The following is a 13,116-nucleotide window of genomic DNA, read 5'->3' on the forward strand; positions in this document are numbered from 1 at the left end:
TGTTTTTTGATTTTTTTAGTTCATGGCCTCTGCAGTTTCAGTCACCCGAACCTGTGACGGAATTAGTCTTGGAAAGCTTGAATATGTCATACACTGCCGATGCACCATCATGACCTTGTTTTTGTGCAGAAACGGGCCCCACCACATCTAAGCCCAAGCCACGATTTTGGTCGGAAGGGGCAGCCATTTGAGGATCCAAAAGAGCCAAATTATCAGCAGCTTGGGTTTCCAGGAAGATATCCTGGAAGTTAGTCGACAGAGGTATGTTTGAGTCACAGATGGAAGGGAGATGGTCGGTCATTTGCGATCCTGCAAGACATGGAGCAGAGTCAGGCGGCAGCGTGGATTGTTCCTGACAATCAATGGGAGCATATTTTTCAGAACACACCATTATGTCTTTATTTCTTTCCAGTTCTGAAGCAGTGGCCGCCGCAATCTGAGCACATGAGGCTAGAGGTATCCGGACGGGAGAGCAAAATACAGGGTTGTTTGTGGTTCGAGAGGTCAGAATCCCTCCCTCTTCAGCTACTCCACTCTGACCGCAGTTATCAACTTTTTGTTGAAAAAGATTCAAAGCCTGTTTCGCCACTTCAGCCAGTAGTTTTCTGTCCAAACAGGCGTTTTTATTGCTGTCCATTAAAGCCCCCAGCGCCATTTCCACCTGTTTATTAGTGCTCAATGATGTATTCATTAGGATCGTCTGGGTATTCCCCATCTCAGAGATCTTTGTATTCATACTAAGAATTAGAGCTGTCAGGTCTTTCAGACTGTCGTGCAAATGTTCGTACATTTTCAAGAATGGAGCCACGGCTATTGTAGTTGATGACATAATGGTGGCTTGGAGATCTTTCAAACTTGGTATAGGGTGTTCATTGCCAGTGCTGTCCATAGTGAGACCGGTGTGTCGCTTTTTGCTCACGGGGAGGCGTCTGATTTTTGGGAATGGGCGCTCCATAAGTGATGAGTCCGAGGAGGATGAATCTGACATATAGTCAGAACGTGTCTCCACAATTGAAGGCCCATCCACACATTGATGCAGAATGGTCGATGGTTGGTTTTGCAGTGTGTTAGAGTCGACCCTTCCCAATTTAGGAAGTTGTCTCTGTGAGCAATGAATGCTCGGTGAAAAACTAGAGCGACTTCTTCTTCCTCTTTCCTCCATTTTATGCGTAGGGGAACTCTGCAGGGGGTTTTTGCCAGACGGTGCAGGTGAGGACCAACCAGCCACAAGATTAGAAGACCCTCCCGCTGAGGCTGTGGCACCCGGCAAGGAGTCTTTTGTTGCTGAGTTATTCGCTCTGCTTTTGTTCAGGTGCTTAAGATCTGTTAGCAACTTGTTGACGACTTCCAAGGAGTTTCTACGGTTATTGGAGTCCTTCACTTGGAGGGTAGATACCCTCTCCCCCTCAGTGTTAGCAAAAGAGGCATGGGTAAGTGGCTCAATACCCACACTATATGCCGGTTCGTCCACTTCATTGTATGTGAAAACGGCATTATAGGAGCCTGCTTCATGCGACGTACTTAGTGGCAATGCCGGTGAAGGTACCAGTTTCTCATATGCACTGTAGAATCTTGTGCGTGGGGAACTACTACTTGTTTCTTTTTGTATAGAGGGGCATACAATGTCACTAGTACCTGAAGTCGTGAAGCACGCTTGAACACCAGTCGTCACGCTGGTGAGCGAACATGAGGGCGTTTGGGTTAAGACGGGATCTTGTCGCAGTGAGCAGCTGTCATTTTGTGAAGTACAAGAAGGAAGTTCATGAAGGCCATGTACTATGGCCAAGTTGACTATGGCCGGGTTGGCTATGACCGCCAGGATTGTTGGTGCACCGTGTGAACTGGCGCACTTATTAGGTGACGCATCATGTGTACTTTGGAACGGAAAACAGTTTAAAGGAGAGTGTGTTGAAGTCGGCTGGGCTGGGCCGGACTGAGCGGGAGCCGAATCCGATGTAATGTGTCTCTCATGTGGATCGACTACAGCCTCACCCCGCATGCTCCCTGCCACCCCTCCCGTTGGCTCAGAACATGCAAAGTCCACTCGCGAGGAGGCAGCCACACATACACTTACTGTGGTTTCGTTGATGACTGCACAGGGCGAGTTTGAAGCCGGCTGCAACGAAAGCCCCCCCTCATTCGGAAGCTGGACACGATCATCGGGGACGGCAGCCGGTGTTAGGGGCGCCTCTGAGGACTCCGCTGAAAGCCACAAACGTTCCGAATCGGGGCATACCGGGTCACGAGCACGCTTCCTTTGGGCTCTTGTCTTCACAGAAGTGCCCACAGTCAATCCTTTCACCGGCACCGTAGTAACGTTTGTTCGCATCGTTTCAGCAGACGATGATGCAGAGATGGAACAAGAAAACAGGTGAGCCAGGAGCCAAGAGGAGAGTCCCGACTTCCACGGACTTCCTCGGACTCCTCAGACTCTGCCAGACTCCGCGCCCGCTCCGCGGGGAGAGGCAGGTTTTGAAGCAGCAAAGTCACTCCCACACAATGGAAATAGTAGAGGTACTGGTCACTCCTCAGACTCTGCCAGACTCCACGCCCGCTCCGCGGGGAGAGGCAGGTTTTGAAGCAGCAAAGTCACTCCCACACAATGGAAATAGTAGAGGTACTGGTCACTCCTCAGACTCTGCCAGACTCCGCGCCCGCTCCGCGGGGAGAGGCAGGTTTTGAAGCAGCAAAGTCACTCCCACACAATGGAAATAGTAGAGGTACTGGTCACTACTCAGACTCTGCCAGACTCTGCGCCCGCTCCGCGGGGAGAGGCAGGTTTTGAAGCAGCAAAGTCACTCCCACACAATGGAAATAGTAGAGGTACTGGTCACTCCTCATACTCTGCCAGACTCCGCGCCCGCTCCGCGGGGAGACACAGGTTTTGAAGCAGCAAAGTCACTCCCACACAATGGAAATAGTTGAGGTACTGGTCACTCCTCAGACTCTGCCAGACTCCGCGCCCGCTCCGCGGGGAGAGGCAGGTTTTGAAGCAGCAAAGTCACTCCCACACAATGGAAATAGTAGAGGTACTGGTCACTCCTCAGACTCTGCCAGACTCCGCGCCCGCTCCGCGGGGAGAGGCAGGTTTTGAAGCAGCAAAGTCACTCCCACACAATGGAAATAGTAGAGGTACTGGTCACTCCTCAGACTCTGCCAGACTCTGTCTCCAAACAATTATAAGGTCCCTCTTGGCCAATACATTTTGGACCATTAGGTCCTTCATCAGGGAAAACTCTTCAATTTAAAGAAGTTTAGGGGAAAGGAGCACAGCCTAGCATTGGAATCTTGTATTTCAGAACATTATTTTTCATCACATTTTATTACCAGAGAGACTGGGAACGTTTCTGTTGGTTGTAAACACAAAGAACACTTTTTATGTTGAAAAGAGATATTCCTTGCACATTTGCTTTAGATAATTATTTTTAGGGCCAGAGACAGGTTTTGAGACACTGCAGGGACAAACTATTTAGTTTTGGACTTCTTAACAATTTCACTGGTTTCCTTTGAGGTAGTGAAACTCCTCTCAGCTTTAGGGATAGGGAGGCCTGTTTCCAACCCCTTCTTAATTAATAAACTTCTATACCCAAACACATGCCACCATTGCACCCTTACAAGAGGTATACAACAGTACAGATGCATAATGGAGCACTTTTCAAAGTTAACAACAGAACAGATGGACAGTGGGGGAAGGATACAGAGGGGCACAGAGGAGAGGTACGGCTGTACAGTGTGGTAGGGAGCAGAGAGGCGGATGGCGTCTAGCAAGTCAGGTGGCACAGGGGCAAAGTGATGGCCTAGGTGTTGAGGAAGAGAGACTCCATGAAGAGGTGGGTCTTGAGTTATTTTCTGAATTGTAGGATCGTGGGGGCGAGTCTGATGCTGACAGGGAGGAGGTTCCATAGTCTAGGGGCATGTACAGAGAAAGCTTGTTTTCTGGTCCTTTATTTATTTATTTATTATTTCATATTTGTAGAGCGCGCAACAGCACGTGGGTGTCGTGGCGCTTGTTACAGAGATTGAGCAGAGCTTAGGTACAGGATGGGAAGCAATTAAACAATTCTACATATTTTACACAGTACATTTTACAAGTTATACACAATACATTGCAGATAAATATGTGTGGATGTATGGGATGTAAGGTGTTTATGTGGATGTGTGCGAAGGTGGAGGAGTGGGTGTTAATTGAAGAGGGAGGTTTTCAGATGTTTCCGTAAGGCCAGGAGGGAAGTCTCGGCTCTTAGGGCAGTAGGGAGAGCGTTCCAGAGCTTGGGGGCTATGAACAGGAATCCTATCCCACCTGCTTTAGCCCTCCTGTTGATATGTGGAGTATTAATTTGATTGGTATGTCGTGTTCTGGTGGGTCGAGATGAGGTGGTTCTGGATATGGTTTCTGATAGGTAAGAAGGTGCAGAGAGATTGAGACATGTATGAGTAATAGTGAGGATTTTAAAGGTAAGGCGGTCTTTGACCGGGAGCCAGTGGACTGCCTGTCTGGCTTGGGTGATGTGGTCTCTTCTTGGGATGCTTAAAGGAATGGTTCGGTCAAAGAATTTTATTGTCCCTACGGGTCGGCCATGTGTTTGTAAGCCTAAGTCGCTCGATTTTAGAAGAATTTCCTATGGACCTTACCGAGTTTTCATCCATTCAACGCACGCGAAAACAGGCATCAGGGCGCTGCCATTTTGTGATAATCCTATCACTTGCCCCATCGCCCTGGCTGACCTGCTTTTGCGGCACTAAATCATATCCCCTGCCCCTGAGCCTGTCATCAGCAGACGCATACCGCCCATTTCACAACGCCAAAGCACGTCTCGTGTCAACATTCGCTGCGCTTCAGCTAATGACATGTCGCTATGGAAATGGCAGGACGCCTCTTTCCTCAATAAGTGTAAACAGACCGTTTCATAACACACAGCAGCAGACTTTCGATTCCATTGCTCTCTCTGTGTTACTTTGAGTATTCTGTGACTCGTTTCTGTGCTCTGGTCAGCTACCTTCGAGGCTTGTAGCCCCTGTGAACAGATACCAGTACCACCACTATAAATTATTTGAGTTTGTTTAACACACAATGGCTACAATAATGCCCTACATGTACGAGCCCGAGTATACCGAGGAGGAACTACTGGAAAGGGAAACACGCAAAAACGATGGGTCTTCGGACGGCAGTTGGGAGGACGATTCAACAGCTTTAGAGCCTGGACCTAGTCGCATGGACGGTGTTTCCACCTGGTGCACATGCAATTGTTGCAAGCCAACCGAGGACGAGAACTGCTGCTGCTGTGAAAACTCGGGACGCGTGGCCTACATTTCGGAAGGCGAGCCATGACCGCAATGCATCACCGAGCTGCCAGACTTCAGGGCAGCCTGCCTCACACGGTCCGTGTTGAGGATAATGATGGTGCTTATGCACGAACTTGGCGCAACTGTTTGTCCTCGTAATCCGAGTAACGAGTAAGTATACTCTGCTTGTCATGCCACTCCTATTTCATGGTCTTCTAATTACATATACATATCATTGTAACGCTTGAAAGGCGTTCAATAGTCTGCAGTGTCTAGATAGCATTTGTCCGAGCAGAATGCCATTAGTTACAAGAATTGTCATTGACAAAAAACGTTTATTAAACTTATCTTGGTCATTTAAAAACAGTTTGTTTCATTCCTTTTCACAGGTGGTACAGGCTGGTGGCCTATCGTTCCTTTACATGGTGGCTTCACGGGAGGCTTGGACACCGCGTTCGAAGAGTAATACTCGCCTGTGCCGTTCGTGCCATAAGAGAAACTTTCCCAAGTGACAGTGGTCAGTACAGGGGATTTTCTCTCGCTGTGCTGCAACCTGACCTGTACAATGTGTAAAGTCTTGTATTTTTGTGTCATCAAAATAAGATACAAAATAAAACACCACATATATTTTAACAGCGGTTGTTTCGATTTTTTAAATGAATCAAGTGTGTCTCCATTCAAGGATGGACGTCAGACATCTGTGCTCCGAATGGGTGAAGGTCAGGTCGCTGTGAAGCAGGGTGGTCACTATCTAAGCTAACATAATATATTCTCAATAATGCATGCACTAAATAACACTTGTTCAAAGTCTTTCAGTCGGTTATGTCTCTATAAAAGTCACACATATATCTATACTATCAATCAACATTGGATTATACAGGCCTTAGGTTAAGGGTCTTGACCACTATAATACACTGTTTGAAGTGTGGGTCTGTGCTCACAAGAATCTCCGGTATGTGGCATTTGTTATTGATGGGCAATGATATACTGCAGTAGGGGTCTAATGTTAGTTGGGGATCTGCTAGGTGGGCATCATGGCGTGGTCAGTGGTCTGGCACATGAAGAGAATACCTTGCAGGGACACAGGGTCAGAATGGCAGTAAGTTTCCACTGGCGAGGGTGCGTGGGCAAGGACACGTTTGTGGAGATGAACGAGTTATGTGCTTAGTTCAGGCTGGTTCACATGCAGGACAGTGATCTCAGAGGAAGAGTGATGTGTTACATTTATTAGCTGTTGCAAATACCTCTGGAGTTTTCCAGTCAGAGTGGGAACGAGGGTGGGGGCCATGTGCTCTGCGCAGTGAGGCCTGGTCACCAAGATGGAGTGGAAAGGGGGTACAAAAATGGATGCCCGGTGTCCTGCTCAGTGGTCCCATATATAAGCGAATGTCAACCAAAGTTAACATCACATAAGGGCAAGGGGCGAACCCACTACTTGAGGCACTTGGTCCGAGTTTCTACTGAGAAGTAAAGGATGAGAGGGGCCTGATGGCCCCTCGCTCCCACACACTTGCTTGCACGCCCACCGGCCCATCCATCCCACCCGCCTCTATCAAAGACGGTTCCCACCCAGGGATGAGCGCTGGCATGGGGGGCTGTCACGGGCGCAAACGGCCAAGGTGCCAAACAGCATGTACACTTCAAAAGGTATCCCACGCCCAGGGGCCATCGCTCACATGGCCTCCTCAGACCCCGTGTCTCCAGGCAGGCCTCCCCTGAGGCAGGCCACCCCCCTGCAATCCACATAAGTGTGTCTCCATTCAGCAGTCTTCCTGTGCCTTACCTGCACGCCCACCGGCCCATCCATCCCACCCCCCTCTCTATCAAAGGCGGTTCACACCCGGGGATGAGCGCTGGCATGGGGGGCTGTCACGGGCGCAAACGGCCAAGGTGCCAAACAGCATGTACACTTCAAAAGGTATCCCACGCCCAGGGGCCATCGCTCACATGGCCTCCTCAGACCCCGTGTCTCCAGGCAGGCCTCCCCTGAGGCAGGCCACCCCCCTGCAATCCACATAAGTGTGTCTCCATTCAGCAGTCTTCCTGTGCCTTATCTGCACGCCCACCGGCCCATCCATCCCACCCCCCTCTACCAAAGGCGGTTCACACCCGGGGATGAGCGCTGGCATGGGGGGCTGTCACGGGCGCAAACGGCCAAGGTGCCAAACAGCATGTACACTTCAAAAGGTATCCCACGCCCAGGGGCCATCGCTCACATGGCCTCCTCAGACCCCGTTTCTCCAGGCAGGCCTCTCCTGAGGCAGGCCGCCCCCCTGCAAACCACATAATACCACGACATACACACATCATTCATTCACAAACACACCCCTGTTTCTAATACTTTATAAACCACTTGATATGTCTCATTAGAACATCTTTGTGCTTTGCAGGTCAACTCCTGAACCTTCTACCTGAGAAGCACTGAGATCTATGCTAATCTGCTCGTCGTCGTGCTATCTGTGACCGCTTCGAGCAAACTCGTCAGTGTGCTACCTGTGGCCATCTACCTGTTCTCCTGCTACATACTGCTTGGCCTGCTGTATCCAACTGTTTGTTGGTCAAGGTAAGGCCATGTATCCTAGTCATATTTCGGTCATTTTTACATTTCTATCTATTTGCGATTACAGTACCCAATAGTGCTATGGTCATTGGTCTCATTGCTATTGACTTGAGTTTCCATTGTTATGCTATCAATAGATCTATTTATTTTCATCTGTGTCAATTGTCATCGAATTGCATCCTTCGGGGGTCCAGTCTATAATGTAAGCATGTTTCCTTCTCGTGCAAGACAGAACATCCAAGGGACGAGTCACATGTTCAGAGTTTAGTCACATCATTTAAAAAATGTCTGTAATTTATGCAAATACTAACCCGCACATGATGAACTGGTGTAGTTCCGGCGACCAAAACAAACCTTGCATTGAACATGGTATGGTTGATTTACTTTTTTATGACATTTTTATTCATCAAGGTTTTATAATAATCTTGATATTTACTTTTCAGAATTTTCAACAATGCCTGCCTGTTCGATTAGCGGTTGCCCTTCGAAGACCCATGCTAAATCTGAAGGCACTACAATGCATGTATTCCCTAAAACTGTTGGTCGAATAAGAGAATGGGTCAGACATTGCGGATATCCACCGGAAGAGCTTGAAAGTAGAGTCCAGCAAGTCTTTGAGGACAAGAGGGGTGATCGTTACCGCATCTGCAGCCGGCACTTTTCCTCGAACATGTACGCCACATCTTGGGTAACAAAGAAGAATATACGGCGAACGACACGAAAATTGCTCGCAAACGCTATTCCAACTCTATTCGTCCACATTCCGCCACTGGTGAGTCAAGTGTCCGGATTTAGCTTTAGACCTTGCGGTAGTGTGCAGGTAGCCGAATGGATTAATTGATATTTTAGGTGTTGTGTCCTTTGTAATACTTTCGATATTGAAATGCGTGTATAGCTTTTTGAATAATGACATTTATCAATAAATTATTTTTTCGATTTTATAACCCCCAAAGGAAATCTATTTATGGGCACAGGAAACTGTGCTATATTGCGCATTTTCAATAGCATTATTCTCAAGTATTCTGTCGGTTTACATGGCAATTTTTTAATATTTGCATTTCATTATCAAACAACAATTTACCTTTACAACTGCTTGACTATCCACTGAATCTGAAGCAAGAACATTCTACATCTGTGACGTGCCCGCAGTTATCAACCACTTCTAGCGCGAATCAGGTACTCATACTTGGCTATTCTGCTACAGACTTGTTTTATGCATGTCAAGTAATAGTTTTTATGTATCGTGTGATTATTTTACCAATTGTTTGGTTAGTGCTTTCCAATTGATATTCACCTTAGTTGTCGTCCCCTGGTGTTTGTTTTCAGTTATAATCAGTGTTATCCATACTAATGCAAGTACTGTCTTTCAGGGAGATGCTGAAGCGTCCACCACATTGACAACAGCCCTAGATGTTCTTCATCAGCACGAGGTATGGATACTGACAGCTCCATCGACCGTGAACATCAGGATTGGAACACTTGTCGTTTGATTGTTCTACACCATGTTTCATTCGTGGTTAGCCATTGATATGTACCTGTGCGGTCGACCCCAAGTGTGTGTTGTGTTTTCAATATTGTAATCCTTACTAATGCAAATACTGTGTTTCAGGCAGTTGCTGAAGCGTCAACCCACGCACTTGATGCGGAGCCTGACATTCAAGAAATTCCAGGGGAAGTGGAAGCGGGACCATGCAGATACGAATCGGCGCAACAGCTTTCGGAGGTGCGCACCACATTTACAACATCCATAGATATTCTTCAGCAGCACGAGGTATGGATACTGACAGCTCCATCGAGCGTGATCATATAACGTGATTCCATTTGCTATACTTTCTTCCCTATTAACGCAAGTACTTTGTTTCAGGGAGACGATGGAGCTTCCACTACAATCACAAGATCCCATTTAGATGATGCAGATGTAAAGAAATCGGAGAAATAAGTCGATTACATCTGATCATATTTAAATATTCCTTGATTCTTTTAGACAATGCATCATTTGTGGTTATCTCTTTATATGTACCTGTGCCGTCGACCCCAAGTGTGTGTTATGTTTACAATTGTCAGAAAACGCTTCAGGTCTCGTGGTCCCCCCCCAGTTACTCTGTCCTCCCGTAGACAGAAGCGTCTTTTACGATCGAAGGACGGACAGGGGGCGGAGTCGGGTTCTCCACGTGTTGCTCGGTGCAGTCGTGTTCATCGGAAACTGCATTTCCGACGCTTTGCGTGGAAGATGCCTTGGAGGTTACGTCAGTGGGTGCGTAGTCTTCCACCTGATAGTGCACGTACTGGGTCATGTGATCGTCTTGTTGCCGGTAGTTTGGGTACTTAACCATCCGGCGCCAGTTACTCGCTGCTTCTGATCGTTTCTTGACAGTGGCTTTTCTCTTGCTTGGATTTTGGTGTTTGTTTCTTGACCTCGGATTACGTCTTTTGGATACGCTCTCGGATTGCCCTTACTTCTCGGAGTATTGACCTCGGATTGTTCTAAGGATATTCTTGCCTAGTGATTCTGGTTTAGTAGAGCTTGGACCTGGGAGGTTTGGAGACCTCCTGCCTTTTTCCCCTTTTGTTCCTTCCTTTTCCCTTTCCTCTGTTTTCCTGTCCTCCCTTCCTGGGTAGGCTTAGGCGTCATAGGCGTCCTCGTGCCGGCGGGAATAGGCTTGGTGCTGGACTAGAGACTTCCTGAGCACCCCATAGGCGTCCTCGTGCCGGCGGGAATAGGCTGGGTGATGGATTAAAGACTGCCTCGAAACCTTCGTGCCCTCTGGACCAGCGGAGGATAAACTTCACACGGATGCAGCGGAAGACTGGAAGGGGATACATCGGAAACAACAAACTCTAGAGAACCAGGAATCCAACAGTCTAGAGGATAGTCTTGTGTGAACACTTTTGGGTCAAGCCCGTCTCATGCAAGTTGTTGGTAGGTATTTACCTGTTGGGGTTGAGCATTTTCATCCTTGTCAGAGAGAGGGTATATGTGGTTGTTAATCAGTTGTCGTCTTCTGCAGTTGTTGGAAGGTTACTGGATGTCTCTTCTGTCGTGAAGCCTGAGGTCCGCACAACTCTCCCGATACCAACGACTCTACATCATCATCTTCCGATCAATTAGTCTCTCAGTCTGTCCTTGTGTACCCCTGAGAGACACATTGATAGGAAGAAATATTTTCTTCACAACGGGTCAACAAGGAGTCGTGCTTAAGGATATCTGACAACAATATTGAAAACCATTCTAACGCAAGTACTGTGTTTCAGGGAGTTGCTGATGCCTCCTCTCCAATACAATCATTCATGGCAGTCCATGCAGAGCCAGAGGTATGGATACTGACAGTTCCATGGAACTAGGTCATCAGAGCTCGAATACTTGTCGTTTGATTGTTCTACACAATGTTTAATTTGTGTTGAGCTATTGAGATGTACCTGTGTGTTCGTCCTCACGTGTGTTTGATGTTATCAATATTGTGATACATAGTAATGAAAGTACTATGTTTCAGGGAGTCGATGGAGCCTCATTCTGTGCTGTCTGTGCGGATACAGAAAATATAGTGGTTGCAGCGCAAGAGGAAGGGAAGAGATGCGGAAACGAATCGGAGCTACAGCGTGCAGATGTTGAATGTCGAGTCAAGAAAGTTGCAAAGAAAAGAAACAAAAATAAGGTTAGTTACAAACAGTTCATAACTTTAGAATTTCTATGTGCTGGGGACTATTTTATGTTTTTTCCAGTCAATTGTACTATACTTTATCTTGTGTTTAAACTTAACATCCCTTTTCCAGTCTGTCCTGTAGTTAGCCGTGGGTCTACGAACTATACATACACAGACAGTGAAGCTAATGAGAGATGTTGCTTGCCAGACCATTTACACTATGGAGGAACTTTTAATTCAGACGCTGCGTGTTGAGACTAGAGATGCTCATATCCAATGGCCAGAACATGAAATGAATGTGTCCGGAGAATCCAGTAAAGTTGTAATGGACCATTGCTACAGTGCGACTGCACCACCACAAGAAGATGATACTGAATGTATTGAGGATAGCTCGGAAGTAGTCGCAGATCAATTCACACAATCTACACCCGCCAAAAAATTGCCACCAAAAAAGCTGTCGACAATCAATGTTGAAGTAACAGATGTTGAAATGACAGAGAATGAACCAGCAGCAGCATTCACCGACGCATCAGAACCTGATATCAGCGATATTTCTTTCAGTTGTGGTGAAATGTCCTCAACGATGCAGTCCGAAACAAGCGTGACACCGGATGACAGTCTAATGAAAGAGGGCAAATACATAGTATTCGACAGTTGTTTGATGGATATTATAAGTATGCTGAAATGTGGGCATTCTGTCAGAGGGAAAGTATGTCGGAGGCCATTGATTCATGTGACTCGTCAAAAACAAGGCATCTTCAGTGGCCATGGAGAAACTAGGATTTATAAAATCAGTGGAATATCTACTATCGAGGGGAATGCACATCGACCTCATAGCCACGGACAGACACGTTTCAATTGACAAGACAATGAGAGAGCAATTCCCACATATTAAACATCAATTTGATGTATGGCATCTTGCTAAATCAATCAATAAGAAAATCTCAGTTGCAGGGAAAAAAAAAGGTTTGGAAAGTATTTCACAGTGGTCCCAGTCTATCTGCAACCATCTTTGGTGGAGCTCCAAAACTTGTGAAGGGTCAGTGGAAATACTACTTGAAAAATGGCGGTCACTGATGCACCACTGTACCAACGTTCACCGCTGGTCAGAAAACCTACATTTCCAACAATGTGAACATGGCCCTTTGTCCCCAGAGGAGGCAAGGAAGAAGAAGTGGTTGATTCCATCTTCACCGACACACAAAGCCATTGCGAAGATTGTTTTCGATAAAACTCTATCAAGAGATTTGAGGGGACTGACAGAATTCTGTCACACAGGAGGTTTGGAGGTGTTCCACAATATGTGCCTAAAGTACAGGACAAAGTGCTTGCATTTCAGCATACAGGGCATGAAACATAGGACTCTACTTGCGGTCTTGGCCCATAACGAGAATCTCTGCCGTGAACAATCTAGGACTATGGGTAATGTAAGGATGCCTCGCTTCACTAAGGTGTTTTCTAAAAGAAGTAAGCAATGGGTCATCAAACCAGTCTATGAGGAAATGGAGTTCGACTTTGTAAAAAGCCTTATTGTTGCTGTACTCGAGAAGTACAGATATGGAATTTTGAACGTTTCTGTGTAGAGCACTGATGCATTGCCACCGAACATTGCCACTGTGCCATGAAGTACAA

General features: G+C 46.9%; 1 protein-coding gene across 1 annotated transcript in view; it reads left to right on the forward strand.

The window, feature by feature from the left end:
• The first annotated feature begins 1,997 nt into the window (after positions 1 to 1,997).
• The window catches only part of LOC138525943 (stomatin-like), a 217,548-nt gene continuing 206,429 nt past the window's right edge, over positions 1,998 to 13,116 (forward strand). Inside the window, exon 1 of the mRNA XM_069636241.1 lies at positions 1,998 to 2,371. Coding sequence (XP_069492342.1) covers positions 1,998 to 2,371 — 374 coding nt within the window. The remainder of the gene's footprint in view (positions 2,372 to 13,116) is intronic.

The sequence above is a fragment of the Ambystoma mexicanum genome, chromosome 7p (genome assembly GCF_040938575.1).
Source record: "Ambystoma mexicanum isolate Mex_15411 chromosome 7p, UKY_AmexF1_1, whole genome shotgun sequence".
NCBI lineage: Eukaryota > Metazoa > Chordata > Amphibia > Caudata > Ambystomatidae > Ambystoma > Ambystoma mexicanum.